General features: G+C 39.9%; 1 protein-coding gene across 2 annotated transcripts in view; it reads right to left on the bottom strand.

Moving 5' to 3' along the window:
• Window positions 1-23,828, bottom strand: part of MID2 (midline 2) — a 134,967-nt gene extending 111,139 nt beyond the window's left edge. Inside the window, exon 1 of one of the 2 annotated variants that reach the window (XM_019824138.3) lies at window positions 23,722-23,828. In XM_019824138.3, the coding sequence (XP_019679697.2) occupies window positions 23,722-23,812 (91 nt within the window). In that variant the 5' untranslated portion in view covers window positions 23,813-23,828. The remainder of the gene's footprint in view (window positions 1-23,721) is intronic. The other variant, XM_019824139.3, reaches the window with a different exon arrangement.
• Between the last annotated feature and the right edge of the window lie 3,296 nt (window positions 23,829-27,124).

The raw sequence follows: 27,124 nt of genomic DNA, 5'->3' as shown, positions 1-27,124 counted from the left end.
CAAATGATGGCATCACCCCATCACTGCCATACCAGAAACCTGAAAGTCATTTCTGTTTCCTCATTCTCTCTCACTACCCTGAAAGCGAACCCTGACCCAATCTTGAGAGTTGAATTTCTCAAATATTTCTCAACTCATCACACACCTAGTAAGTAGCTAGTCTCCCTGCCTCAGGTTTTAACTGTATCCAATTATCCACACAGCCATCAGAATTAGCTTCTTAAAATGCAAATATGATCATGTAACATCCCATTGCCTATAAGATAGATTCCAAGCTACCTCAGGACCAGGTGAATCTCCTCGAACCTGCCAGCTCTATCCCCCACCATGTCTCATGCACAGCTAACGTTTCAGCAATACCAAACAGCTTGCAACTTTGAAGTTCCCAAAACATTTCTATGTCTTTGCCCACAAGGCAGCCTCTCCTTTGATGCTCATTTCCTCTGTTGCTCACTCTTCCTTTGCCTGGCACACTTCTTGTCATCCTCTCAGACTTGGCCCAGGGCATTATGTCCTCAAGGAAGCATTCCCCTAACATGCCCTATCCTGGGCTGGATTAGATATCTCTCCTCTATGCTTCCAAAGCATCCTGAACTTGCCTCTCTCACAACACTTATCCTGCCATGTCTTTCTTGTCTGTTCATATGCTTGTATCCCTCCTTAGACTGTGAGCTTCCTGAGGGCAAAGATTCTGCTTTATTCAAAATTGTATCCACTGCACCATTACCGTGCCTGGCCCATAGTAAAATTTCAATGAATGTTTGATGAGTCAGCTATTTTATGGCCATAACATGCTGTTAGCTCATTGAGTTGACTTACAACACCCTTAACACTTTCTCACACAAATAATTGTCACATAGTGTGGTAAGTGCAATGGTAGAGGTAAACCAAAAGAACAGAAGGGGAACACATAACATGGCCTGAGATGAGGTGGGGAGGGGAGGGGAGGGAATGTACTAATCCAAACCTAGGCTATAGGAATAGAAATCAAGTATGTGGAACCAGGGAGGAAATAGTGTGGGTCTACTCTGCATGGTCAAACTGCTCAAACAACATTTCAATCAGTGAGTCAAATCGGATTATTCAATAAATGCCAGCAGTTTGGAAAGAATAAAGCTGAACCTCAGGAATGACTGAAGGAACAGGGAAGATTTAACCCAGATAAAGGAAGACTATAAGGGATTTGATGGTTTACTTCAAATATTTGAAGTGGTCTGTCATGGGTTGAATTGTGTCACCCCCAAAACGTATGTTGAAGTCCTAACCCCTGGAATGTCAGAATGTGGCCTTAGTTTTTTTTTTTTAATTTTTATTTATTTTTTAGAGACAGAGAGCATGAGTAGGGGGAAGTGCAGAGAGAGTGGGGGGGGGCGCGGATAGAGCATCCAAAGCAGGCTCCGTGCTGACAGCAGAGAGCCCAACATAGGGCTTGAACCCATGAACTGCAAGATCATGACTTGAGCCACAGTTGGATGCTCAGCCGACTGAGCCACCCAGGCGCCCATGGCCTTAGTTTTTAATGGAGTCTTTGCAGATGCAACTAGTTCAGATTAGGTCATATTAGCATGAGGGGGCTGCTTAATCCAATATGACCAATGTCCTTACAAGAAGAGGGAAATCTGGCCCCAGACACAGAGGAAAGACAGCCATGTGCAGACAGAGTTCAAGATTGGAGTTGCACTTCCACAAGCCAAAGAACAGGAGCCCCCAGAATCTGGAAGAGACAAGGAGGGATTCTGCCCTAGAGCCTTCAAAGAAAACAGCCCTGCAAGGACCTTGATTTCAGATGTCTAGTCTCCAGAACTGAGATATAAGTTTCTGTTGTTTAAAGCTACCTAGTTTGTGGTACTTTGTCACAGCAGCCACAGGACACTAATACAGGCTGTCATGGAGCAGAGGGAGTAGATTTGTCCTGTGTAAAGACCCAGTGGAAAGAACAGAGAGACAGAAGTACTTTTTTATGTTGAATGGAAACCTAGTAGTCGTGCTATCCAAAGGTAAAATGAGCTGCTGTGGGAGCTGATAAGCTCCCCATCACTGAAGGTCCAGCCTTGATATTTGTGAGACAGAAATAATAATAGTAATAATACTACTAATAATACAACTTCCATTCATATCCTGATTTTAACAAGCCAACTTCAAAAAGATGCTTATGTGGGGCACCTGGGTGGCTCAGTTGATTGAGCATCTGACTTCAGCTCAGGTCATGATCTCACAGTTCGTGGGTTCAAGCCCCGCATCAGGCTCTGCGCTGACAGCTGGAGCCTTGAGTCTGCTTCAGATTCTGTCTCCCTCTCTCTCTCTCTCTCTGTCTCTCTACTGCTCACATTATCTTTCTCTCTCAAAAATAAATAAACATTTTAAAAAATTAAAAAAAAACAAAAAGATGCTTATGAGATCACTGGAGATATTTGAATGATGATTGGGCATTTGATTATATTAAGGATTTTGTGTTAAAGTTTTAGGTGAGAATAATGGCATAATGGTCACAATGAGAGAGAGAGGTCTTATCTTTTAGTAATACACACTGAAGTATTTATGGAGGAAATGATATGGGTGTTTAGTATTTCCTTTAAAATAACCCACGGGGTGCCTGAGTGGCTCAGTCAGTTAAGCATCTGACTTCAGCTAAGGTAATGATATCATGGTTCGTGAGTTCGAGCCTCGTGTCAGGCTCTGTGCTGATGTCACAGAGCCTGGTGCCTGCTTCGGATTCTGTGTCTCCCTCTCTGTCTGCCTCTCCCTTGCTTTCTCTCTCTCTTTCTCTCTCTCTCTCTCTCTCTCTCTCTCTCTTTCTCTCTCAAAGATAAATAAACATTAAAAAAAATTTATATAAAATAAAATAATCCAGAGGAGGGAGAAATGAGTTGGTGTACACATGGAACATGACTGGCCATTTGTTGATAATTGTTGAAACTGGGAGATGGATACATGGAGGTTCACTTATACTATCCTCTCTACTTTGTATGTGTTTGACATTTTCCATAAGCAAATCTTTTTATGTTTGTTTGTTTGTTTGTTTGTTTGTTTGTTTGTTTTGAGAAAGAGAGCAAGCAGGGGAGGAGCAGAGAGAGAAAGAGAGAGAATCCTAAGCATACTCCACTCTGTCAGGGCAGATCCTGATGTGGGCCTCGAACTCAAGAACGGTGAGATCATGACCTGAGCCAAAATCAAGATTCAGATGCTTAACTGATTGAGCCACCCAGGCACCCCTCCATAAGCAAATATTTAAAAAGAGAGAGAGAGAGAGAGAAGCTACCAGCTACTAAGTACTGAGGACTACAACATCCAGGAACCATGCTAAGTGCTTTTAAAGCATTATCTCATTTAATGTCTCATAACACATTAAAAAAAGACAAATAAAAAGTGACATATTCTTGTATGAGAAGGCACAGTACTGTTAAAAGATGTTCTCTTCGAATTAGTCTTCAAAATCAAGATGAGGAGAAAGTTCAATTTGTTTGGATTGCTCAAATTTTCAAAAGAATCTATCTGTGTCAATTTGTATACCTAAAAAAAATCTCCACCACAGCCCAATGAGGTCCTTAACACACTGAGACACCCAGGAGCCCCTCCACTGCTCTGTGCTTTTAAGGCCCTTGATGTTCAAAGTGTGGGCCGAGGACCAGCAGCATAGTATTATAGGAGAGTTTCCTAGAAATGCAGAACTTCAGGACCCCTACCCAGACTGAGAGAAATTCTACATTAAAGTTTAAGAAGAATTGTATATCCTATACTGCTATCCAGGGTATTTAGGCACTGGCAGGATGACTAGACCCCATCAAAGTTTCTAAACTGATCTCCGATTATACTGCATTGTACCTCTAGGATGGACCTGCAAGTCTGTATATGTACAGGCTCCCTTGGAGGAGCTACCAGAGATGGGAAGTACTGGAAAATGAAACCTATAAAAATCTTTTTCAACTCTCAGATTCTCTAATTCCTGATAAGTTCACAGGGGAGGATGAAGAACTCAGGTATGTGCATCTGTGGAAAATTACTTGCCTGTTCATTGAAGATAGTCATTTAGAAGGGACTTTAAGGGGTGCCTGGGTGGCTCAGTCAGTTGAGTGTCTGACTCTTGATCTCAGCTCAGGCTGTGATCTCACAGTTTGTGGGTTCAAGCCCCACATCAGGCTCTGCATTGATGGTGTGGAGCCTGCTTCGGATTCTGTCTCTCCTTCTCTCTGCCCCTCACCTGCTTGTTCTCTCTGTCTCTGTCTCTGTCTCTGTCTCTCTCTCTCCAAATAAATAAATAAACTTTAAAAAATATAAGGGACTGTAAGTTTTCTTCTGAGGAAATATAAGCTTTGAGGGATGAAAATGAAGTCCACATGGACAGAATGAGAGGATTAGCAAATATATAAAAATACATGGATGGTTGATATATAAATCTTACATTTTATTTCAAGGAATTGTCATTGTGTGTATATATAGACACACACAATAAAATAAGATACATACCTGTGACTACAAAGGTCACAAAAGCAATTAAACCAATTTAATTGGTTTTCTCTACTGTCATATGTAAATCATATTCATTATACCAGAGTCTATGTTTTTTTCTTTTTCTTTATTTTTGAAATATTATTGACATGCAATGTTATGTTACTTTCAAGTGTACAATGTATTAATTACATTGTATTAATTACAATGTATTAATCCTATATATTACTTGGTGGTCACCATGGTAAGTGTAGTCACCACCTGTCTACCATGCAACATTGCTACAATATTACTGACTCTTTCCCTATGCTGTACCTTTAATCTCCATGACTTATTCATTTTATAACTGGAAGGTTTTACTTCTTAATCCCCTTCATCTATTTCCACCATCCCCCTACCTACTTCCCCTCTGGCAACCACCAGTTTGTTCTCTGTATTTCAGGGTCTGTTTGGTTTGTTGGTTTGTTCATTGGTCTTGCTTTTTTAGATTCCATATGTAAGTGAAATCATGTGATACTTGCCTTTTTCTCTCATGTGATATTTGCCTTTTTTTTCTCTGATTTACTGCACTTAGCATAATGCCCTCTAGGTCCATCCATGTTGTTCCAAATGGCAGAATTTCATTTCTTTTATGGATGAGAGTTTGTTTTTGTTTTTGTTTTTGTTTTTGTTTTTTGATGTATACTGAGTCCTTGTCCTCAAAGAGTCCACAGTCTAGTAGGGGAAATACAAGTGAACAGACAATTACAATAACGTGTGACAAAGTACTGAAATATGAGAACCACAAGCTGCTATAAAGCATATAGGATGGGTTCCTAATAGGCAGTGGAAGTGAGAGGAGGGCAGTCAGGGGAAGATGAGTCTTAAAAGCAGTGTAGACATTATTCAGTGGAAAAAGGGCATTTCAGAAAGATGGCAAAGAGAATATGGTAACTGCAATGAATGGATAATATTGTAGGCAGATAGGTTGGGTGTAGAGTAGAATAAAGAGAAGAGGCTGATGAGATAGTCTGAAAGTAGATCACAAAGGACTCTATGCAACATTCCAAGGAATATATGGATATTACCCAGAAGCTGTGGGCAACCTCTGAATGGTTTTTGATAGGGGACCACCACGATGAAATTTGCATTTTAGAAAAGTTACTCAGGTAGCTATGAGAGGGGTGGACCCAAAAGGGTTGAGACTGAAGCAGAACAGCTGTTGGAAACAACTAAAATGTATTAAGAAAAATAAAGAGGAGGGGCGCCTGGGTGGCTCAGTCAATTGAGCGTCCGCTCTTGATCTCGGCTCAGGTTATGAACTCAGAGTTCATGAATTCGAGCCCTGCATCAGGCTCTGTGCTAATAGTGTGGAGGCTGCTTGGGATTCTCTCTCTCCCTCTCTCTCTCTCTCTGGTCTTCCCCTGCTCACTCTCTCTCAAAACAAACAATCAAACTTAAAAAAAAAAAGAAAGATAAAGAGGATAAAAAGAACACAGATATAAAAGAGATTTAGAACTTTGAGTAGAACTTTGTGACAAAATAAATGAAGAAGGGTGAGTCAGGTCAGTCTGACTGGGTACCTGGGGGATGGTGGTGTCACTATCTGGGGAGGGAATACAGAAAGAGGATCAGACTTTGGGGGAAAATGTAGATGGGGAAATGTTGGGGGAGAAAAATAAGATCAGTTTGGGACATGCTGAGTTGGAGGAGTCTGTGGAATAACAAGGCAGAATAATTGAGTAGACAAATGGCTGGGCAGATGACAAGCTCAGATAAGGATTGAAGACATGGGTGTGGAAATCATGAGCATGAACGATGAAATTATGGGAGCAGATAAGTACACCCAGGAAGAGATGGGCTGGAGACAGAGCCCTGAGGAACATCAACATTTAAGGAATGGCAGAGGAAGAGGTGCCAGGGAAGGAGCCCAGGAAGGAGAGAAGAGGAGCAGACTGAGTGGTAAAAAAAGAAGGATAGTGTAGTGTCATGGAGCTAAGTGTATTCATTTTCTATTGCTATTGTATTGTATAGTAGTCCCCCCAATCTGTGGTTTTGCTTTCTGCTATTTTGACCACAGTCCAGAAGCATATGTTCCCTCTTCTGACATACAGTCAGAAAGAAAGTCAATAGTTGCCTAATGCTATGTCACAAAGCCTACTTCATTCACCTCACTCCATCTCATCACATAGGCATGTTATCATCTCACATCATTACAGGAAGAAGGGTGAGTACAGAACAATAAGATATTTTGAGAGGGAGACCACATTCACATAACTTTTATTATAGTATGTTGCTGTAATTGTTCTGTTTTCTTAATAGTTACTGTTGTTACTCTCACTGTACTTCATTTATAAATTAAACTTTATCCTAGGTATGTAGGTATAGGCAAAATCAGTAAATGTAAGAGTTAGTACTATCTGTGGCTTTAGGCATCCACTGGGGCTCTTTGAATATATCCCTTGCACATAAGGAGGGGATTTCTATTTTTATTCTGTTAGTTATCAAACTGCCACAAACTCAGTGCCTTCAAACAACACATTTATTATCTTATATCCCTGGAGGTCAGAAATCTCAAATCAGTCTTGGGGTGCCTGGGTGGCTCAGTTGGTTAAGCATCCGACTCTTGATTTTGGCTCAGGTCATGAACTCATAGTTTGTGGGATCAAGTCCCGCATCATAAGGCTTGGTGCTAAGGCCCAGAGCCTGCTCAAGATTCTGTGTCTCCCTCTCTCTCTCTTCCCCTCCCCCACTCATGCACACTCTCTCTCTCAAAAATAAATCATTTTTTAAAAATTAAAAAAAATAAAATCAATTCCACTAGGCTAAAGCTAAGATGTCAACAGGGCCGGTTCTTTCTAGAGGCTCTAGGGAACAATCCATTTGCTTGTCTTTGCCAGCTTTGAGAGACCACCTACATTCCTTGGCTCATGATCACTTCCTCCATCTTCAAAGAGAGCAGCATAGTATTGTCTCCTTCACTATCTCTGCCTCTGTCATCACATCATCTTTTCTAACTGCTCCCCTTCTTTCTTATAAAGAACTTTCTGATTACATTGGGTCTATCTAAACAATCTAGGATAACCTCCCCATCTCAAGATCCTTAACTCAATCACATCTGCAAAGTCCTTTTTTCCATATTAGGCAATATATTCGTAAGTTCTAGGAATTGGAACTTGAACATCTTTGTGGGGGGCATTATTTTACCTACTGCACTAAGGAAGTGGTGAGTTTCAAGAAGGAGGAGTTTCAGCAGAGTCATACACAGAGGAGAGGTCAAGGAAGATCAGGGCCAGAGTAAAAATACTGAGGAGTCTTGTCAGATATTATGCCCCTGTGGGAAGTACAGTAACTTGAGGGCTTTGGTTTTGGTTTTTTTGTTTGTTTGTTTGTTTGAGCGCAGAGTGTTGTATTAGTTTCAGGTGTACAATATAGTGTTCAACACTTTCATATAACACCCTATGTTCATTCCTACAATTGCACTCCTTAATCCCCATCACCTGTTTAACCCATCTTCTCACCCACCTCCCCTTTGGTAACCATCAGTTTGTTCTCTATAGTTAAGAGTCTGTTTCTTGGGGCACCCGGGTGGCTCAGTTGGTTGAGTGTCCGACTCTTGATTTTGGCTCAGGACATGATCTCACAGTTTGTGAGTTTGAACCCCGCATCAGGCTTTATGCTGACAGCACATAGCCTGCTTGGGATTCTGTCTTTCCCTCTCTCTGCCCCTCCCCTGCTCCCTCTCACTCTCTGTCTCTCTCTCTCTCTCTTAAAAATAAATAAATTTAATTTAAAAAATAGTCTTTTTCTTGCTTTGTCTCACTCTTATTTTTTTCCCTTTGCTTGTTTTTTTTTATTTCTTAAATTCCACATATGAGTGAAATTATGTGGTATTTGTCTTTCTCTAACTGACTTATCTTGCTTAGCATTCTGTTATAGCTCCATCCATGTCATTGCAAATGGCAAGATTTCATTCCTTTTTATGGCTGGATAATATTCCATGGTGTGATGGTGTGTGTGTGTGTGTGTGTGTGTGTGTGTGTGTGTGTGTATATATATATATATATATATATATATATATATATATATGAGAGAGAGAGAGTAAATAATGTTGCTGTAACATAGGAGTGCATGTATCCCTTTGAATTAGTTTTCTTATATTATTTGGGGAAATATCCAGTAGTGTGATTGCTGGATCATAAGATAGTTCTATTTTTAACTTTTTACTCAACACTCAAAAAACAAATAATCCAATTAAAAATGGGCATAAGACATGAACAGACATTTCTGCAAAGAAGACAAACAGATGGCCCACAGACACGTGAAAAGATGCTCATCATCACTTATCATTAAGGGCTTTGGTTTTGATGATTCAACACACTCGCCAGCTCAGCAGACACTCGGGCCCACATAGGATGACAACTCTCAAGCAAACAGGCCCCATGCCAACCAGCCTCCTCCAGGAAACTTCTAGCTTAAAACTGAGAGGAGACTCAGCAACACTTCAAACCACAAAAGTCTCCTGAGTTCTGGCCTAGTCCTGACATAACCCTGAAGCCTTGAGACTTGAAAGTAAGGAGATGCCCATGAGCTGAGATCCCCACAACATGGACTATGGGCTCCTGGGGTTCTGGAATCTTTACCCCAATATGTACCTTCTTAAACCAATACTATAAACACAACTACTATCTTGGGGTTTTCCATATTCCCAAAAACTGGAGACTGACTTCATACTCGGGATTATCAGAATTACTAGCAAATTCGAGTGGTTCATAACCTTTCCCCAATTCTGCAGGCTGTCTAATATTTAAGAATATGTACATTGGCTCTATGGAAGAAGGGATAAGAATCTACACTTATATGTTCTAGATATATATTCTTTTTTTTTTTAATTTTTTTTTCAACGTTTATTTATTTTTGGGACGGAGAGAGACAGAGCATGAACGGGGGAGGGGCAGAGAGAGGGAGACACAGAATCGGAAAACAGTCTCCAGGCTCTGAGCCATCAGCCCAGAGCCTGACGCGGGGCTCGAACTCATGGACCGCGAGATCGTGACCTGGCTGAAGTCGGACGCTTAACCGACTGCGCCACCCAGGCGCCCCTGTTCTAGATATATATTCTATCAAAAAATAGAAGAAATCAAATTGCACAGCCCAGGGGAAAAAAAAAAGAAAGAAGGAGCAGTTTCAACACAGTCAGACACACAGGAGAGATCAAGGAAGATCAGGACGAGAGTAAGCTTTGGATTTAGCAATTACAAAAATTTGTGTCCTTGGCAAGAATAATTTTGGCAAATTGGTAGAACCAAAGCCAAAGTATAGTACATAAAGAAGTGATTATAATATATTGTGGATAATGGGAGTCAGATTATCTTACTGTTGGTGAAGAAAATTAAAATATGGAAAAGGAGAAGGACAGAATGAATTCTGTGGTATTGAATTGGAATTGAACCACCAGTGTGCTTTTATGGTTTTTAATATAGATAGATACAGAAATAGATCTAGCTGCAATTCAGGTATTCATTTATGCACATTATATGCATATACATATGTGTGTAGGTGTATATACATACATCTATTTCATAGTTCTGTGATGCTCTACAGGCAACGAGCACAATAAACACCCAGATCTTCATTCCTAAATGACATTCTTCATCAAAAGGAACAAGATTCCTTGGAGATATGACTAATTTCAGGACTAGGATAAGGAGTAAGATGAGCTGGGACTATCTTGTTTGTGAAAAAAAGTAACAAACTACTCAAGGAGTGATAGGAGCATGTCAAATTGATACTATAGCCAGCATGAAGAGACTTCTGCTGGCCAAATCTGGAAAATTTGAGCATTAAAATAAAGTATCATAATAAAAGATGATAAGCCTTTGCAAAATATAGGAATCTTTAAGTTCACACAGATAGAAATAAACAAATGGAAGAGAAGAGAAAGGTCATCTTTACAATAATAATAAATGTAGGAGGGGTGCCTGGGTGGCTCAGTTGGTTAAGCGTCTGACTTCAGCTCAGGTCATGATCTCACAGTTTGTGGGTTCGAGCCCTGTGCCAGGCTCTGTACTGACAGCTCAGAGCCTGGAGCCTGCTTCAGATTCTGTGTCTCCCTCTCTTTCTGCCCCTCCCCTGCTCATGCTCTGTCTCAAAAATAAACATTTTTTAAAAAATGTAGGAGAACTGGTAAAATTAGCAGGGGGGGGGGGAGAGCATTTGGCCACCACTTGTTTGGAGTCATCAGTGTATTCCAAAACTAGCAGAAGAAAGTTTGAGAATTAAAGATATTTATATATAGTTTTGAAGGGTCTCCCTACTAGATATCTATTAGTAGAATAGGAAAAAATATAGTAACTTTATAATGGAGAAACCCAGCAAATGGGATCTTAACCAAGTTATCAAAGTTAACGTGACCAGCAACAGGTCAAATCAACATCCTGAGGAGATAGCACTTCTGTGACGTTCCTTCCACAAGTGCATAATCTGAATCTAATCATGAGGAAAATGCAGATACTCTCACATGGAAAGACACTCCATAAAAGAGCTGGTGCATACTCTGCAAAATGGACAACGTCAGGAAACACAGGACGGTAGAACTATTTCAGATTAAAAGAGACATGAAAGCTGAGTGCTACTCATGAACCAAAATTTCTTGCTATAGAGGTCATCACTGAGTCAACACATTCAGTGAAAACTGATTTAGGAATTAGGTCTGTAGCTTAGTAAATTCCTGATTTTGATCATCATGCCTCGGTTGTGTAAGACAATGTCCTTGTTATTAGAAAATATATTCTGAAGTATCAAAGGTAAATAGCATCATGCCTGCAACTTACTCTCAAGTGGTTCAGAATAAAAGAGTGTGTGTGTATGTGTGTGTGTGTGTGTGTGTGTGAAAGAGAGAGAGAGAGAAACAGAGGGGGGAGGGAGGGGGGAATGAAGGAGGAGGAGCTGGGGGTGAGAAAAAAGGATGAAGAAATGTGGTAAGATGTTAACATTTGGGGAATCTGGGTAAAAGGAAAAATGAGTTTTTCTTTAAATCTCATTGCAAATTTTCTGTAAGTTTGAAATTAGATCAAGATGATAAAGAATTAAAAGAGAAATAAAGAAGTGATTCTGAGATGAAGAAGTGGTGACAACAATGCCTTCTCCACTAGTTTTACTTTACTTTCAATGAGTTTGCCCGTGAGGACAAGCCCAGATGAAGGACAGTGGTGGTAATGGTTGCAGCCACTGCTGTTATACAGATGGGACAGATGTGTGTCAGTTCAGATCCTCAGGGGAAACATTGAGTAGAAATAGGGTAAAGACACAGAAGAGAGGGGATGTTGCTGGCATGGGGCACATTTGTGGAGCTCCACATTGATGGTGCATTAGTCTTAGGAGAACAGATTAGATCCCACTTAAGGAAGAAACGGTGGTATTGTGCATATATAAGTAAGTTTGTATGTAAGGAGCTGGTGTGAGAGATTGCCCTCCTGATAGCCGATGGCCTTTGATGGTAGGAAGCAAAGTCATGCACAAAGCGTGAGGAGAGAGGTACTTACTTCAGAAAGTAGTATATAGCCAAAATAACTGTTCTGAGGAATGAGAGAGGGAGCTAATTAGGGAAATGGTGAATTACCCAGTATTGCAGAGGGTCCAGCTGAGGTTCAGAGTAGTTAGAGTCCAAACACAAAAACCAGCTTCTTTGGAAAAGAGCAAACACACTGATTGACTCACACTCAGTAGATGATGTTGTCCTCCTACTCCACAAAGTTAGTGCTTCAGCATTCACATGGATGAACCACCAGATTCTCAATTCCTTGACCTAGCCATCTCCCATGCTTTTTTTTTCCTTCACTCCAACTCAGCCACCTATTCCTATGGCTACCCCTGGACATTATCATCACCAACATCCTACCACCTCTGCCATTTTTATTTGAAATGTCACACTCCTCTGCCAACCATCCTTACCACCGATACACACACACACACACACACACACACACACACACACACCCTCTCCAAGACCTCCTATCTGTTGGCCATCACTCTTCACAATATCCATCAGCCTCCATTCTGACTTTATTTCATTCCTTAGCCAGTCCTGAATCCATGTTTCATCCTTGCAAATACAGTCAATTCCCTTGGTCATCTCTCCCTCTGTTGAAACTCTCTTTCTGGCCAAACTCCAATCTCGAATGACCTCTGCCATTTGCCTTCTTGGAGACTTCACCCAAGCAGGCGGCTGAATAGTGCAGGGGGGGTATCACATGACTAAGTTGATCAGTTTTGCTTTAAGTTTGCAGACTTAAACTTTGAAAGGGCACTCAAGTCCATCCATTGTGCTCTGAATCCTGTCCCTTTTCTTTACCTCAAGGAATCTTCTTCAGTTATCTCCTTCCTCTTCTGCAACATCAATCCTTACCTCTCCTTAGGATCATTTCCATCAAAGATCAAGTGTGTTCTAATACTGATCTTAAAAATATACATTCTCCCTTGTCCATATATCCAACTCCCATCCCGTTTATCTATTCCTGTTGATAGCCAACTTTTCATATATACAGCTCTCTACATATGCTGTCTCCACTTCTTGCCTTCCCATTCAATCCTCAATCCATTGCAATCAGACCTCCACCTCTACCATTCTACCAAAACAGCTCTTGTCACCAATGACCTAGATATTGCCAAATGTAATAGGCACTTACCTGTCCTCATTTTACTCATGCTGTCAGCAACATTTAGCACTGTTGGCCACTCCTTCCACTTGAAATACATTTCTCTCTTGCCTTTCTTGACACCACAGTCTTGTGGTTTTCCTCCTAACTTCTTGGCCACCATTCACTATGTTTTGCTATCTGTTCTTCCTTTAGTTATTTTTTAAATATTGATATTCTTCGGTGATCTGTCTTATACCTTCTTCCCATTTCATGCTATATTCTTTCACTGGGTAATCTCAGCCATTCCCCTAAATCTAAGTGCTCTTTTTCCTGGCAACCCCCAAATAAATCTCCCAGTTAGGAGTTCTCCTATGGGTTCCTGTTGTCCACTTGACGCCTATATACAGATATCATGCAAATATACCACATTTTACATATCCAAAACAGAAGACTGGATTCTCCTAATCATTTCCTTACATTCAGCAGAGAGCACCACCATCACTCCTTTGCCTAAACCAGAAATCTATGTCATCTTTGATTCTTCCTTTTCTCTTATCCTGTGCTTCATGTCTCACTCATCAGCAGGCTGTTTCTTCAAAACGTATCTGAAATTTAGCCACACTTCTCCATCTTCATTGTCACCACTGTAACCTGGCTACTTTCAAGGCTAGCCTAGATTGCAATATGACCAAATTTCTCCACTTGCATTTCTCCCCCTCTAATCCTTTCTCCCACAACAGTAAAAGTGACCCTTTCAAAATGAAAGATCACACCACTACATTGTTTTAAAATCTTTGGTGCACCTGGGGAAAAAGAAATAAAAATTCTTGACCACCTGGCTAGACCTTATGCAATCTAGTCTCTGTCTGCCTCTCTGGCCTCATCTTCCTTGTTTTAGCTTCCCTGGTTTTCTTTAAGTGTTTGGAACACACTTAAGTTCCCTCTTTGAGTCAAAGTCTTTGAACTTGATGTTTCTTCTGCCTTGTACACTATTACCACCATTCCTTTGTGTCCTTTAAGTGTGAACTCAAATGTCAACCCCTTAGAGATGACGTCCCAGGCTAGTGCCTCTAAAGTATGTCCCCTATGTCACTCTTCTTATCCTCTTGTTTGCTTCTTTTGTAGAATCTAACATGATTTATAATTATTCTATAGATTTACTTTTTTTGTCTGTGTCCTTTGTGCAGAATTCAGTAGGGAAGGATCATCTCTGCTCCACATGGTGTCAGATTGGGCAGCTTGACTGATCTGGAGTATCCAAGATGGCACCACTCACATGACTGGAGCCTTGGCACTGGCTGCTGACTGGGGCACCTTAATTCTTTTCCTCATGGTCTTTTTTTCCAGCTGGAGAGTTTAGACTTCTCTAAATAGCAACCATGTACTAAGAGGTTAACTGCTAAAACAAAAGCTGTGAGATCTCTTAAGGCCTAGCATTGATGGTTTTACAAATAGTTCTTATCCCATTCTGTTAGTTAAAGCAAATGACAAGACCAGCCCAGATTGGAAAAGAGAGGGGACAACTCTACCTCTTGATCGGAAGAGTAGCAAAGTCACGTTACAAAAAGAACATACTGGATGAGAGGAATTATTACAGTCACAAAATCTATCACACTCAGTATCCAAATGACTTACTCCTTCACCTCTTAAAGATTTTTGCTCAAGTGAGACCTACTGAGCATTCTATATTCCATTGCAGTCCAACCTTGCGTAGTCCTTATATCTCTTCCTTGATCTATTTGAACACTTCAGAGCTTATCACCATCCAACCTACTTATTTTACTTATTTCTTTTCTGCCCTCTCCTTTGAAAACACAAGTTCCACGAAGGCAGGAATCTTTGTCCATTTTGTTCATTGCTGTATTCTCAAAACCTATAGAGTGGCTGGCACATAGTAGGGACTCAATAATTATTTATTTAATGAATATGAGTTTTAAAACAGTAAAAGTCACGGGGCGCCTGGGTGGCTCAGTCGGTTAAGCGGCCGACTTCGGCTCGGGTCATGATCTCGCGGTCCATGAGTTCGAGCCCCGCGTCGGGCTCTGTGCTGACAGCTCAGAGCCTGGAGCCTGTTTCAGATTCTGTGTCTCCCTCTCTCTCTGACCCTCCCCCGTTCATGCTCTGTCTCTCTCTGTCTCAAAAATAAATAAACGTTAAAAAAAATTAAAAAAAATAAAATAGTAAAAGTCAGGGGCGACTGAGTGGTTCAGTCCATTGAGTGTCTGACTCTTGATTTACACTCAGGTCATGATCTCGTGGTTTGTGGGTTTGAGCCCTGCATCAAACTCTGTGCTGATAGCATGGAGCCTGCTTGGGATTGTCTCTCTCCCTCTCTTTCTGCCTCTCTGGGGATAGCCAGTTAAAGTTCCAAGGGAACTGGTTTTTTAATCTGGAAAATCGGTAAAGATGAAGATTTCATTGGCCAGATACACAAAGAAATCCAAAAGCATCAAGTGGATAGCAAAACTATCTTTCAGAGAGATGATTTAAATGTCGCATTATATATCCATTCCAGCTATCCCTGGATTTAGATCAGAAATTGTTCCAGTGTCCTATCCTTACCCAGACAAGCAGATAGTTCCTCTAGGACAGAATACAGCAAAGAATCCAAATATAGGACTAAATATACATCCCCTCACCCCACAAAGGAAGGTGTTCGTGGTACTAGCACCATAGAAAAACCCATCAAGGAACACAAATCAAAAGAAAATGGGCTGAAGCTGAAAGGGTGGTAGGGAAGGCAAGTCTTAGGTTAGAAGTGTTTAATCGAGCAAAGCCTTCTATATTACTAGAAGAGACACAAATAAAATAGTCTGCCCCCTTTTCTCTGTCCACCTCCAACAAGCTTTTTATTCAGCATGATCTTTTAATGTTTATTTATTTTGAGAGAGAGGGTATGCATGCAAATGGGAGAGGGGCAGAGAGAGAATCCCAAGCAGATTCTGCTCTGTCAGCACAGAGCCCGACTCACGAACCATGAAATCATGACCTGAGTCAAAATCAAGAGTCAGACACTTAACAGGCTGAGCCACCCAAGCACCCCTATTCAGCATGATTTTTTATTTTGTTTTATTTTTTTAATGTTTATTTATTTATTTATGAGAGACCGTGCAAGCAGGGAAGTTGCATTGAGAGGTGAGAGCAGAGGATCCAAAGCAGGCTCCACACTGACAGCAGAGAGCCCGATGTGAGGCTAGAACTGATGAACCATGGGATCATGACTGGAGCTGAAGTCAGACACCTAACTGATTAAGCCACTCAGGCACCCCCAGCATGATTTTGTAACAGCTTTTATTGAGCTATGTCACATACCGTACAATTCATCCATTTAAAACTTTTGGTATATTCACAGACCTGTGCAACCATTACTACAATCAATTTTAAAACATTTTCACCACCCCAAAATGCAACTTCATATGCATTAGCAATCACATTTTCCACTTTCCCCCAAATCCTGGCATTCATCTACTTTCTGTCTTTTATGTATTGGCCTACTGTGAACATTTTATATAAGTGAAATCATATAATCTGTGATCCTTTTTGACTGGTTTTCTTTCACTTTAGCATAATGTTTTCAAAGTTCGTTCATATTGAGTCATGTATCAGTTCTTCATTCCTTTTTACAGCCAAATAATATTGCTTCATATTGATATATCACATTTGTTTGTCCATTCATCAGTAGATGGACTATGGGTTGTTTCCACGTTTTGGTTATTATAATTTATGGTACTATGAGCTCTCTTGTACAAGTTTTTGTGTGGACATGTTTTCATTTCTTTTAGGTATACACTTAAGAGTAGAATTGCTGGGTCATATGGCAATTTTATGTTAACATTTCAAGGAACTCACAGACTATTTTCAAAGCAGCCACACAACTTTATATTCCTATCAGCAACATACAAAGGTTTCAATTTCTCTACATTCTTACCAACGCTTGTTATTATCGGACTTTTTGGTTATAGCTGTCCTAGTGTTTGCAAGCTAGCATCCCATTGTGGTTTTGAGAGCATTTCCCTGATGGCTACTGATGCTGAGCATCTTTTCATGTGCTTATTGACTATGTGTATTTCTTCTTTGGAGAAATATCTATTTACATCCTTTGTCCATTTGTAAGTTGAGTTATTTGTTTTTTATTGTTAATTATAAGACTTCTTTATATATTCTAGATACAAGTCCCTTATTAGATACGTAAGTTGCAAAATCTTTCTCCTATTATTTGGATTGTCTTTCTACTTCCTTGTTGGTGTCCTTTGAAACACAAAAGTCTTTAATTTTGATAATATCCAAATTATCTATTTTCCCTTTGGCTATTTGTGCTTTTGGCATCATATCTAAGAAGCCATTGCCTAACCCAAGGTCTTGAAGATGTATGTCCATGTTTTCTTCTAACATGTTTATAGCTTTAGCTTTTTAAGTCTTTGATCCATTTGGAGTTGATTTTTGTACATGGTGTGTGGTAGGGGTCCAACTTTATTCTTTTGCATATGGATATCCAGTTGTCCCAGCACCATTTGTTTAAAAGGCTATTCTTTGGGTAAATACCTACTGGTGCAATGGCTGGATCGTAGGGTAGTTCTATTTTTAACTTTCTGAGGAAACTCCATACTGTTTTCCACAGTGGCTGCACCAGTTTGCATTCCCACCAACAGTGCAAGAGGGCTCCCCTTGCTCCACATCCTTGCCAGCACCTGTTGTTTCTTGTATTGATTTTAGCCATTCTGACAGGTGTGAATGATATTTTATTGTAGTTTTGACTTGTATTTCTCTGATGGTCAGTGATGTTGAACATCTTTTCATGTGTCTGATGGCCATCTGGATGTCTTCTTCCCCCCACCCACCTCCCCCCTGGTAACCAACAGTTTGTTCTGTATAGTTAAGAGTCTGTTTCTTGGTTTGCTTCTCTTTTTTTCCCCTTTGCTCATTTTATTTTGTTTCTTAAATTCCACATATGAGTGAAATCACATGGCATTTGTCTTTCTCTGACTTATTTCACTTAGTGTAATACTCTGTAGCTCCATCCACGTCTTTGCAAATGGCAAGATTTCATTCATTTTTATGGTTGAGTAATATCCCATTGTACATATATACCACAGCTTCTTTATCTATTCATCAGTCGATGGACACTTGGGCTGTTTCCATAATTTGACTATTGTAGATAATGCTGCTATAAACATTGGCGTGCATGTATCCCTTTGAATTTTTATTTTTGTATTCTTTGGGTAAATATCTAGTAGTGAAACAAACGGATGGTTACCAGAGGGGAAGTGGGTGGGGCATAGGTGAAATAAGTGATAGGGATTAAGGAGGGCACTTGTGATGAGCATAGGGTATTGCATGGAAATGTTGAATCACTATATTGTACACCTGAAACTAATATTACACTGTTATGTTAACTAACTGGAATTTAAATAAAAACTTGTATTTTAAAAAAAAAATTACTGTTTTTTTTATTTTTGAGAGAGAGAGAGAGAGAGAGAGAGAGAGAGAGAGCATGAGTGGGGGAGGGGCAGAGTGAGAGAGAGACACACACACAGAAACCTAAGCAGGCTCCAGGCTCTGAGCTATCAGCACAGAGCCTGATGCGGGGCTCGAGCTCAAGAACTGCCAGATCATGACCTGAGCTGAAGTTGGACGTTTAACCAACTAAGCTGCCCAGGTGCCCCTAAATAAAAACTTAGAAAAAAGAAAAAATAAAATGCTATTCTTTCCCCCATTGAATTGTTGTAGTTCCCTTGTCAAAAAAAAATTTGACTGTAAATCTACTTCTGTACTCTCAATTCTATTCCATTGATGTATGTCTATCCTTATGCCAGTACAACAGTCTTGTTTACTATATAGCTTTGTAGTAAGTTTTGAAATCATGAAGTGTGAGTTTTCCAACTTCTTCTCTTTATGATTGTTTTGGTCATTCTATTACATTTCCATATGAATTTGGGGGTCAGCTCATTGATTTCTACAAAAATCAGCTGGGATTTTCATAAGAATTGCATTGAATCTATAGATCACTTTGGGAGTTATTGTCTGTTAGCAATAGTAAAAAGTCTTTCAATCCATGAACCACAGAATATTTTTCAATTTATTTCCATTAATTTCAATTATTTATTTAATTTCTTTCAACAATATTTTGTAGTTTTCAGAGTATACATTTAGCACTTTTTTGTTATATTTTTTCCCTAAATATTTTATTATTTTTGATTTTCTTATACATGAAATTGCTTTTTAAATTTCATTTTGGATTTTTTTATTGATAGTTCATAGAAGTGCAATTGATTTTTGTATATTGATTTTGTATCCTGCAACTTTGCTAAACTATTAGCTCTAATAGTTATTTTTTGTGGACTCCTGGGTTTCTTTTCTTTTCTTTTTTTCTTTTTATTTTTTAAAAAAAAATTTTAATGTTTATTTATTTTTGAGAGATAGAGACAGAGAGAGAGCGTGAGCACGGGAAGGGCAAAGAGTGAGGGAGACAGAATCTGAAGCAGGCTCCAGGCTCTGAGCTGTCAGCACAGAGCCCAATGTGGGAGCCCACGAACTGCGAGATCATGACCTGAGCCGAAGTCATACGCTTAACCGACTAAGCCACTCAGGCGCCCCCTGAGTTTCTTTATATGAGATCATGTCACCTGCAAATAAGAATATTTACACATATTCTTCTCCATTGTAGGTGTCCTTGATTTTATTTTCTTGCCTAATTGTCCTAGCTTAAAACCTCTAGTACAATATTGAATAAAAGTGTCTTGTTCCTGATCTTAGGGGTAAAGCTTTCAGTCTTTCAACACTGAGTATGTTAGCTGTGGGGTTTTCATAGGTGCCCTTTTTACATTTTTTTAATGTTTATTTTTGAGAGAGACAGAGAGTGTGAGCGGGAGAGGGGCAGAGAGAGAAGGAGACATAGAATATGAAGCAGACTCCAGGCTCTGAACTGTCAGCACAGAGCCCTATGCAAGGCTCAAACCCACCAACCGTAATATGATCATGACCTGAGCTGAAGTTGGATGCTTAACCGACTGAGCCACCCAGACGCTCCTATAGATGCCCTTGATCAGAGTGAGGAAGCTCTGTTCTATTCCTAGTTTTTGAGCATTTTTATCATGAAAAGGGTATTGAATTTTTTCAAAAGCTTTTTCTGTGCCTATTGAGATGATCATGTGACTTTTATCCTTTATTCTATTGATGTATTCAGCATGATTTTGAAGAACTTGGTGTATTGTAAAAACTACTGGAGGAGTCTTCTAGCCATACAGTATGAACGTTCCTTTACTTAACCAAAAGTATGCTTCACAAGACATTGCTAAATGCTTTCCCTGAATCTAGGAAAAGACATCTTGGGAGCAATACAAGTGGGGCCACTAGGAGGAGGGGTTGAGAGATATGCCAAGATATTCCTCCAGAAACATTATGTAATTAAAAACAAATTCTGGATCCCACGACTTTCAAAATCTCTTTTTCCATTTCAAGGAAGTTGTAAAAGGGAGATCATAAGATGTTGGTAAACTCCATTACTGTATGCAGAGTAAATTATGTTGGCCAGAAATCCATGTCAGATGCTCCTTTTTCTCCCATGAAGTCAAGATAAATATGGCTGGATGGTATTCGTGTTGAGCCTGAGTGATACTGGATATCAAGGCAGAAAGGACAACACATTCAAGAAGCTTGCTTGGGGGAGAGAGAGCTCAGATACGATGTAGCCAGTGGGATAATTTCCAGAGAAAAAGGAACGTCAAAGAGAGGTTTGGACCTAATGGCCTGACTGAAGGTAAGCAAGGGCAGGAGACAATGGAGTACCCTGATGAAGGGCACCAGCTTTGACATAGAAACGCTTGCCTTGAACCCCAGCTCTGCCACCTGCTAGTTGGTGACCTTACTTCTCCAGTCTTCAGTTTCCTCACTTATGTAACAGGCACAGGGTTGTTGTGAATAAATGGGACTGTGTTTTAAAGCCTCACCCAAAGTGCCCAGTGCATAATAGTCATTCTATAAAGAGTTGACATTCCTTTTCCTCTCTTATTCAGGCAAGAATTTTGTTGACCAGAGAAGAGTACCTCAGGTCACAGGATGAAGGAATCAGGAGTAAGAAACTGATTTTTACTAACTTTCCAGATGTAAGGTCATGAACCCCGGAGATAGATGCTTGAGCTCTCAAGGGAGAAACTTAAATCATTTACATAAGAATAGAATCAAGAAAAAGTATTTGGTATCAGAGTGCTTTCAGCTGCCTGTTAACAAGCTGGCTTACACAATAAAATAATGTCTTATCTCACACAATAGGACATTGAGACACAGTGCGTGCTGCAAGATTAGTTGATTTCAGAAGCTGAATAATTTCTTGAAGGATGCAGTTTCTTCGGTCCCTCCTTTTACCGTTTAAAGTGTCCAGTTCTTCCTGGGGCTAGTTTCTGTTGTGATTATAAGGCTGCTTGTAGCAATCCTTCTATACATACTTATTCACATCCAGTGGGAATGACAGAGACAATCTCTCCTTCACGCATAAACTAAAAATGCTTCATTTCACTTTTACTGGGGTCCCCATTGATCATCGTCCACCCCTGAATTTATAAATAATGATCATCACAGGGTTTGTCAACCTCTGGTCGGCTTAAGCCGGGATTCCTAAACCAATCACCAGCAAGAGGGAGGGAATTGCGACAACTAATTCACACTAATCACGGTGTCTAGGCCTTCTGGGCCCCAGAAGGAGGATGATCACTGCAGTGTGGAGCAGAACCCCCAGGCAACTGGCAATGGAAATGTAGTGTGAGGAACAAACTTTAGTGATTTTAAGCCACTAAAGTTTTTTAGATTGTTACTGCAGTATAACCTGACCTATGTCATGTAACAATAGAAAAAGTAAATAAAGTGTTGGGGTGCCTGGGTGGCTTAGTCGGTTAAGCGTCTGACTTCGGATCAGGTCATAATCTCACGGTTCATGAGTTCAAGCCCCGCATCAGGCTCTATGCTGACAGCTCAGAGCCTGGAGCCTGCTTCAGATTCTGTGTCTCCCTCTCTCTCTGCCCCTCCCCCGCTCACACTCTGTCTGTCTCTCTCTCTCATAAATAAATAAACATTTAAAAAATTAAAAAAAATAAAAAGTAAATAAAGTGTAAACTATATTAAGAAGATGGAGAAAAGTTCAAATGTGAGTGTAAGTGAACTAAACACTCATCTATGAAAGCAAGAAGTTAACAGAAGATGTTTAAAATGAAAATAAATAGTATATATAGTCATGGTGTTTTAGAAATATGGAAGAAACTACCAGGAAAGAAATGACAACAACCAAAAAACTTGCTAAAAAAAAATTAAGGGCTCCTGGCTGGCTCAGTTGGTAGAGCATGCGACTCTTGATCCCATAATGAGTTCGAGCCCCACATTGGGTGCAGAGGTTACTTAAAAACAAAATCTTTAAAAAAAAATTAAAAGTTATTGACCAGGGAATAAGCCTGGGATAGGAATAGGTGGAGAAAGAGGATTTTTGTTTCATTATAAATTCTTCCATATTTTTCTTAAAATTTTTTTAACATTTATTTATTCTTGAGAGACAGAGAGATCACTAGCGGGAGAGGGGCAGAGAGAGAAGGAGACACAGAATCCGAAGGAGAGTCTAGGCTCTGAACTCTAAGCGCAGAGTCCGATGCAGGGCTTGAACCCACAAATCATGAGATCATGACCTGAGCTGAAGTCAGACACTCAACCGAATGAGCCATCCAGGCACCCCATTTATTCAACATTTACTGAGTGGCTCTACTGTGCAAAGTGCTGGGTATACAGAAATAAACTAGACACAGTTCTTGCCTTTTTCTTATGTTTTAAAGTAATGTGCTTTTATTCCTTTGATATATATTTGTTAATTTTCCATTTATTTGACTTTATTTGTTAAATATCTTTAAAAAATCATTTCAGGCCCTGGAAGCATGATTATAAAATCCAACTGAAGTCTTCCTGACATGGAAGTTTGGTTGACTTGGATCTTACATACCTCATTTATTCCTAAAGAACACTTCACTTTTGACCACCAGATGGACAAATTGGTAATCTGACAGCCAGCTTCAAAATTAAGACAAGAACAAGAGAATGTTTTGGTTTGTGCCATTTAATAACATTTCAGAGAGAAAAAATACATCAAAAGGGTCTCTGCTCAGCAAGTAATTTAAACTTGTTACAAAATGGGTTATGTGCTGACCTGGTGGTGCTCCTTAATAGACTTTTCTAGGGGCCAGAGCTGCAGGTTTGTCATTAGTGGATTTCTCTCCTGTCATAGGCTTCTCTAAAGCCTCCTCTACCAGCATTAAAATCGTCATGAAACTCATCTCTTACCTGGCTCCCACGTCGGGGATGGCCATACTGTCTGCCCTCTCTAAAGCCTAGATCCCAATCTGTGCGGATAATACGATCATCTAGGCGGGTCCCGTTTAGGCACCACATGGCATTTTCAGCCTCAAATCTGTTATGGTATTCTACAAAACAGAAACCACATGCCATTTTCTTAATTTTATCCAGGCCCATAAACATATTCTTGACATCACCACATCTACTAAAGAGCTCATATATTTGCTCTTCCGTATTATAAAAGGAAAGATCCCCACATAAAGTGTGAAGCTTTCTTTCAGTAATTTCTCCTGCTCATCATTATTGCCACCGAACTGCTGGTCCCGGTACTCACTCAGCTCCAAGGAGGGATCGCTGCACAGAAGTCTCAGGTCATTGGACATGGTGCCTAATGGGCACCGTGAGGGCAGTGGCTTGTGGTCCATCTTGGCAGCAGTGACACCGCTAACAAAACCCTAAATTAAATTGTTAAAAAAGTAAAGTTATAAGGAAGGAAGCAGAAACACAAACCTGGTATATTTAAGAGGTTTGTGCCCTGACGCATAGACACCTCAGCTCTTGACTATGAGGATCATGTCAAGGCAAACTTAAAATAGAAAGTTCCAGACCCCAGGAGCAAGGTCATAAAATGCAACTTTGCAAGTCTTCTTTAAAGGGATGTTATGGCGCCTTTGATTAACTCAGATCTTACATACCTAATCTATTACCAAAGAACAATTTAATAACAGAATGCTATGGAAAAATATGGCACAAAACGGTAAAACAGATCAAAGTTTCATGGAGAATGAGCACTACTATCATTCGTGATCAAGGACTAGGCATCAGGTAAATCATATATATAATCCGGGCCAAAGCACAAATACAATTGTAATATACCCTGTCATAGTTTAAAATAACAAATTTATGAATCAAGTCTATAATATGGGAATCAATATATGGTATTGTTAGGTTAGACAAAATTCTCTCTATCTCTCTATCTATCTATCTATCTATCTATCTATATACACTATCAAGTATACATGTAGCTGTATAAAAATGAAAACATTCTGGCATCATAAATTTGACCTAAATTAAGATTAGATTTTATTAGCAATAATTCCACTTTTCATCTTAAACTAGTCCATCTATTTCAAAAACCTCCCCAGAGAATTTTAACTAATGCCCTTTTCCGCCTTTACTAAATTTTCCTACCCCAGTCAGAGGCATTAAGAATGATTCAATTGGTTTTAGCTACACTTTCCAAAAATAGCCATTAGCTCCACACCCCCCCCCATTTTGCAACAGTTCCCAAATTTTAATGCGCAAGAAATACCCGCACTACTAGATGGAAATGTAGATTCTTGCAGCCCAACCTTCAGAGATTCTGACTTGGTAGATCTATTATCAATAATCATTGATATTGATATTATCAATATCAATAATCAGATAAATGTCATTGTCTATGATACTGATACTGCCACAAAGCTCTGACTGAGTAGATCCAGAGCAAGATCCAGGAACTGACATTTAACATCTAAACTGCACCCCTCCAGATGCAAGTAGTGCAAGGACCACACTTGGAGGAACTCTGCTGAGGAAATGCTTTCTCTTAAACACTTAATGAACACTCTTTATTTGCCATGCACTATGCTAGGTGCTATGAATACAACAATGAAAAAGACATGGTGAACTTACGATTTTCAGAAATTATTGTACCCCCAGCACTAAGCATGAGCAACGATTTGCACACACAGTAGACATGCAATAAATATCTGTCAAATGAACGAACTTGTACGTTCAAAATTGAGTGATGAAGCCAGACAAGTAAACAAGAAAATACAATATGGTGTGATCAACACTGTTGTAGAAATATATAAAGGCGAAAGGGAGAAGGGAACTAACATTTCCTGGGGATCTGCTCTGTGATGGTCACCTTGTGCACTTCCTACTACGTCACAGAGGAGAAGCAGTTACCCAGTGTGGGGGCATCAAAGAAGGCTTCCAGAGGGGGGGAGCTGCATATGCACTGACTCTCAACAGACAAGGAGGGTGAGTGTGTGTGTGTGTGTGTGTGTGTGTGTGTGTGTGTTTGGAAGGAGGATGTAGAAATTTCGGGAATGAACCAGACAGAGAAAACATGTGCAAGGGCAGAACACAGTCAAAGAAAAATAAAGTCGAAAACTGAAATAGAAGCCTAAATAAAAACCAGGTGCAAACGACAGTGCTGTACAATTCAAAGCAATGAAAATGGCGGGCCCTGCCTATTTAGATGTCATTTGAAGAGCATTGCGAAGCCCATTGCCCAAAAACCATCTTCCTGACAGCCTCTCAATGATGTCTGAAAGTCTGCAGCTAGAAACTCATTACTTTGAGTCATTGACAAATTGCGCTGTTAAAAACAAATATCCCTCCCAGGCTTCATTTCTTTTTTTTTTTTTTAATCTGGTTACTAGATTGGCAGATCAGAGAATGTGATAGCTATAGCGGGTTGCATTTTATCCAGGCATTGGACAAAGTTTCCCATAATTTTCTTGTAGACAAGATGGCAAAATATAGGCTAGGTGCTCCAGGTGTTTGTTGGGATGAGTCTGTAACTAGTTGAGTAAACTAATGGCTTGGTGTCAGACCAAAAGGGAAGTTCTAGCAGGGAGCCAAAAGGCTCTATTCTTGGTTGTGTCTTGTTCAGCTCATTTATAATTTTGGCTTCCTACAAACAAGAGCTTTTAAAACGGTCAAAACTGCCTGAGATGGAAGGGACTGCCTTGGTGAGCAGTGAGCACTAGGCACCAAGAGCTTCAAGCCAACGTTGAAGAACCCCTTGCAGAACGGTCAGGCAGTGGGGAGGCCCCTTTCTGTCAGTGTAGTGTTATGAATCAATTTTGAAGTCAAATTGATTTTTGAAGTCAAAATTTTGAAGTCAAAAGACCTCAGTTCAAATCCCAGCTTCACCACTTACTAGAAATGTAACCTTGGGCAAAGTGCTTAACCATACTAATGTCAATTTCCACATCTGTAAACTGGGGATCAAAATATCTACCTCTCAGCAAATACTGTGACAGTGTCAAGTGTAAAAAGCACCTGGCACAATGCTTAACACATTGTAGGTGTTCAATAAACAGCATGTGTTGGACAAAGTATTCCATTCTGTAATTCAGTGACCCGGAATAAGACATATAAATACCGATCAAATCTTCCAATGATTCAAGGTAGGAGGGATTTTGAATGGATCTGGGCAGCCTTGGATAATGCTAAATCCAAACTGACACGGTGATGGATAATACTTAATATATGTAAATTATTACTTTTAGATTCAACACAAGGCAAAAGAACAAAGTGAGGGAGATTTGGAAAGACACAGGCTTGGGAGCCCTGTTTTACAATTGGGGCATCCCGTATTTCATTTCTTCATTCATTTTTTCTTTGGCTTGATAAACATTTATGGAGCACCATACCAGATTCTTGGGAAATAGCCACAGACAGCTTCTGCCCTCAAGGAGCTCGCAGTCTGGAGAGACAGATGACGTAAAAGATCAATTACAACAAATGTGATTATTTCACTTACATGAGCATGTACTAGACCCAGAAGTAACACAAAGAAAGGAGGTAAAATCACAGAAGGGAAAGGATGAGAGGGAGACCACTTTCTAGAAGATAGGATCCCTAAGTCTCCTTAAAAAAGGATCACATTGTATTTATGTTTCAAGTAGCCAATTCACATTTCTGGTGCAAAATAGGAAATGTAGAAAAGAATGAGAAAC

Source organism: Felis catus, chromosome X (genome assembly GCF_018350175.1).
Source record: "Felis catus isolate Fca126 chromosome X, F.catus_Fca126_mat1.0, whole genome shotgun sequence".
In the NCBI taxonomy this organism is placed as follows: domain Eukaryota; kingdom Metazoa; phylum Chordata; class Mammalia; order Carnivora; family Felidae; genus Felis; species Felis catus.
The sequence above is the reverse complement of the archived record's forward strand: the minus strand, read 5'-3'. Positions and strand labels throughout refer to the sequence as shown.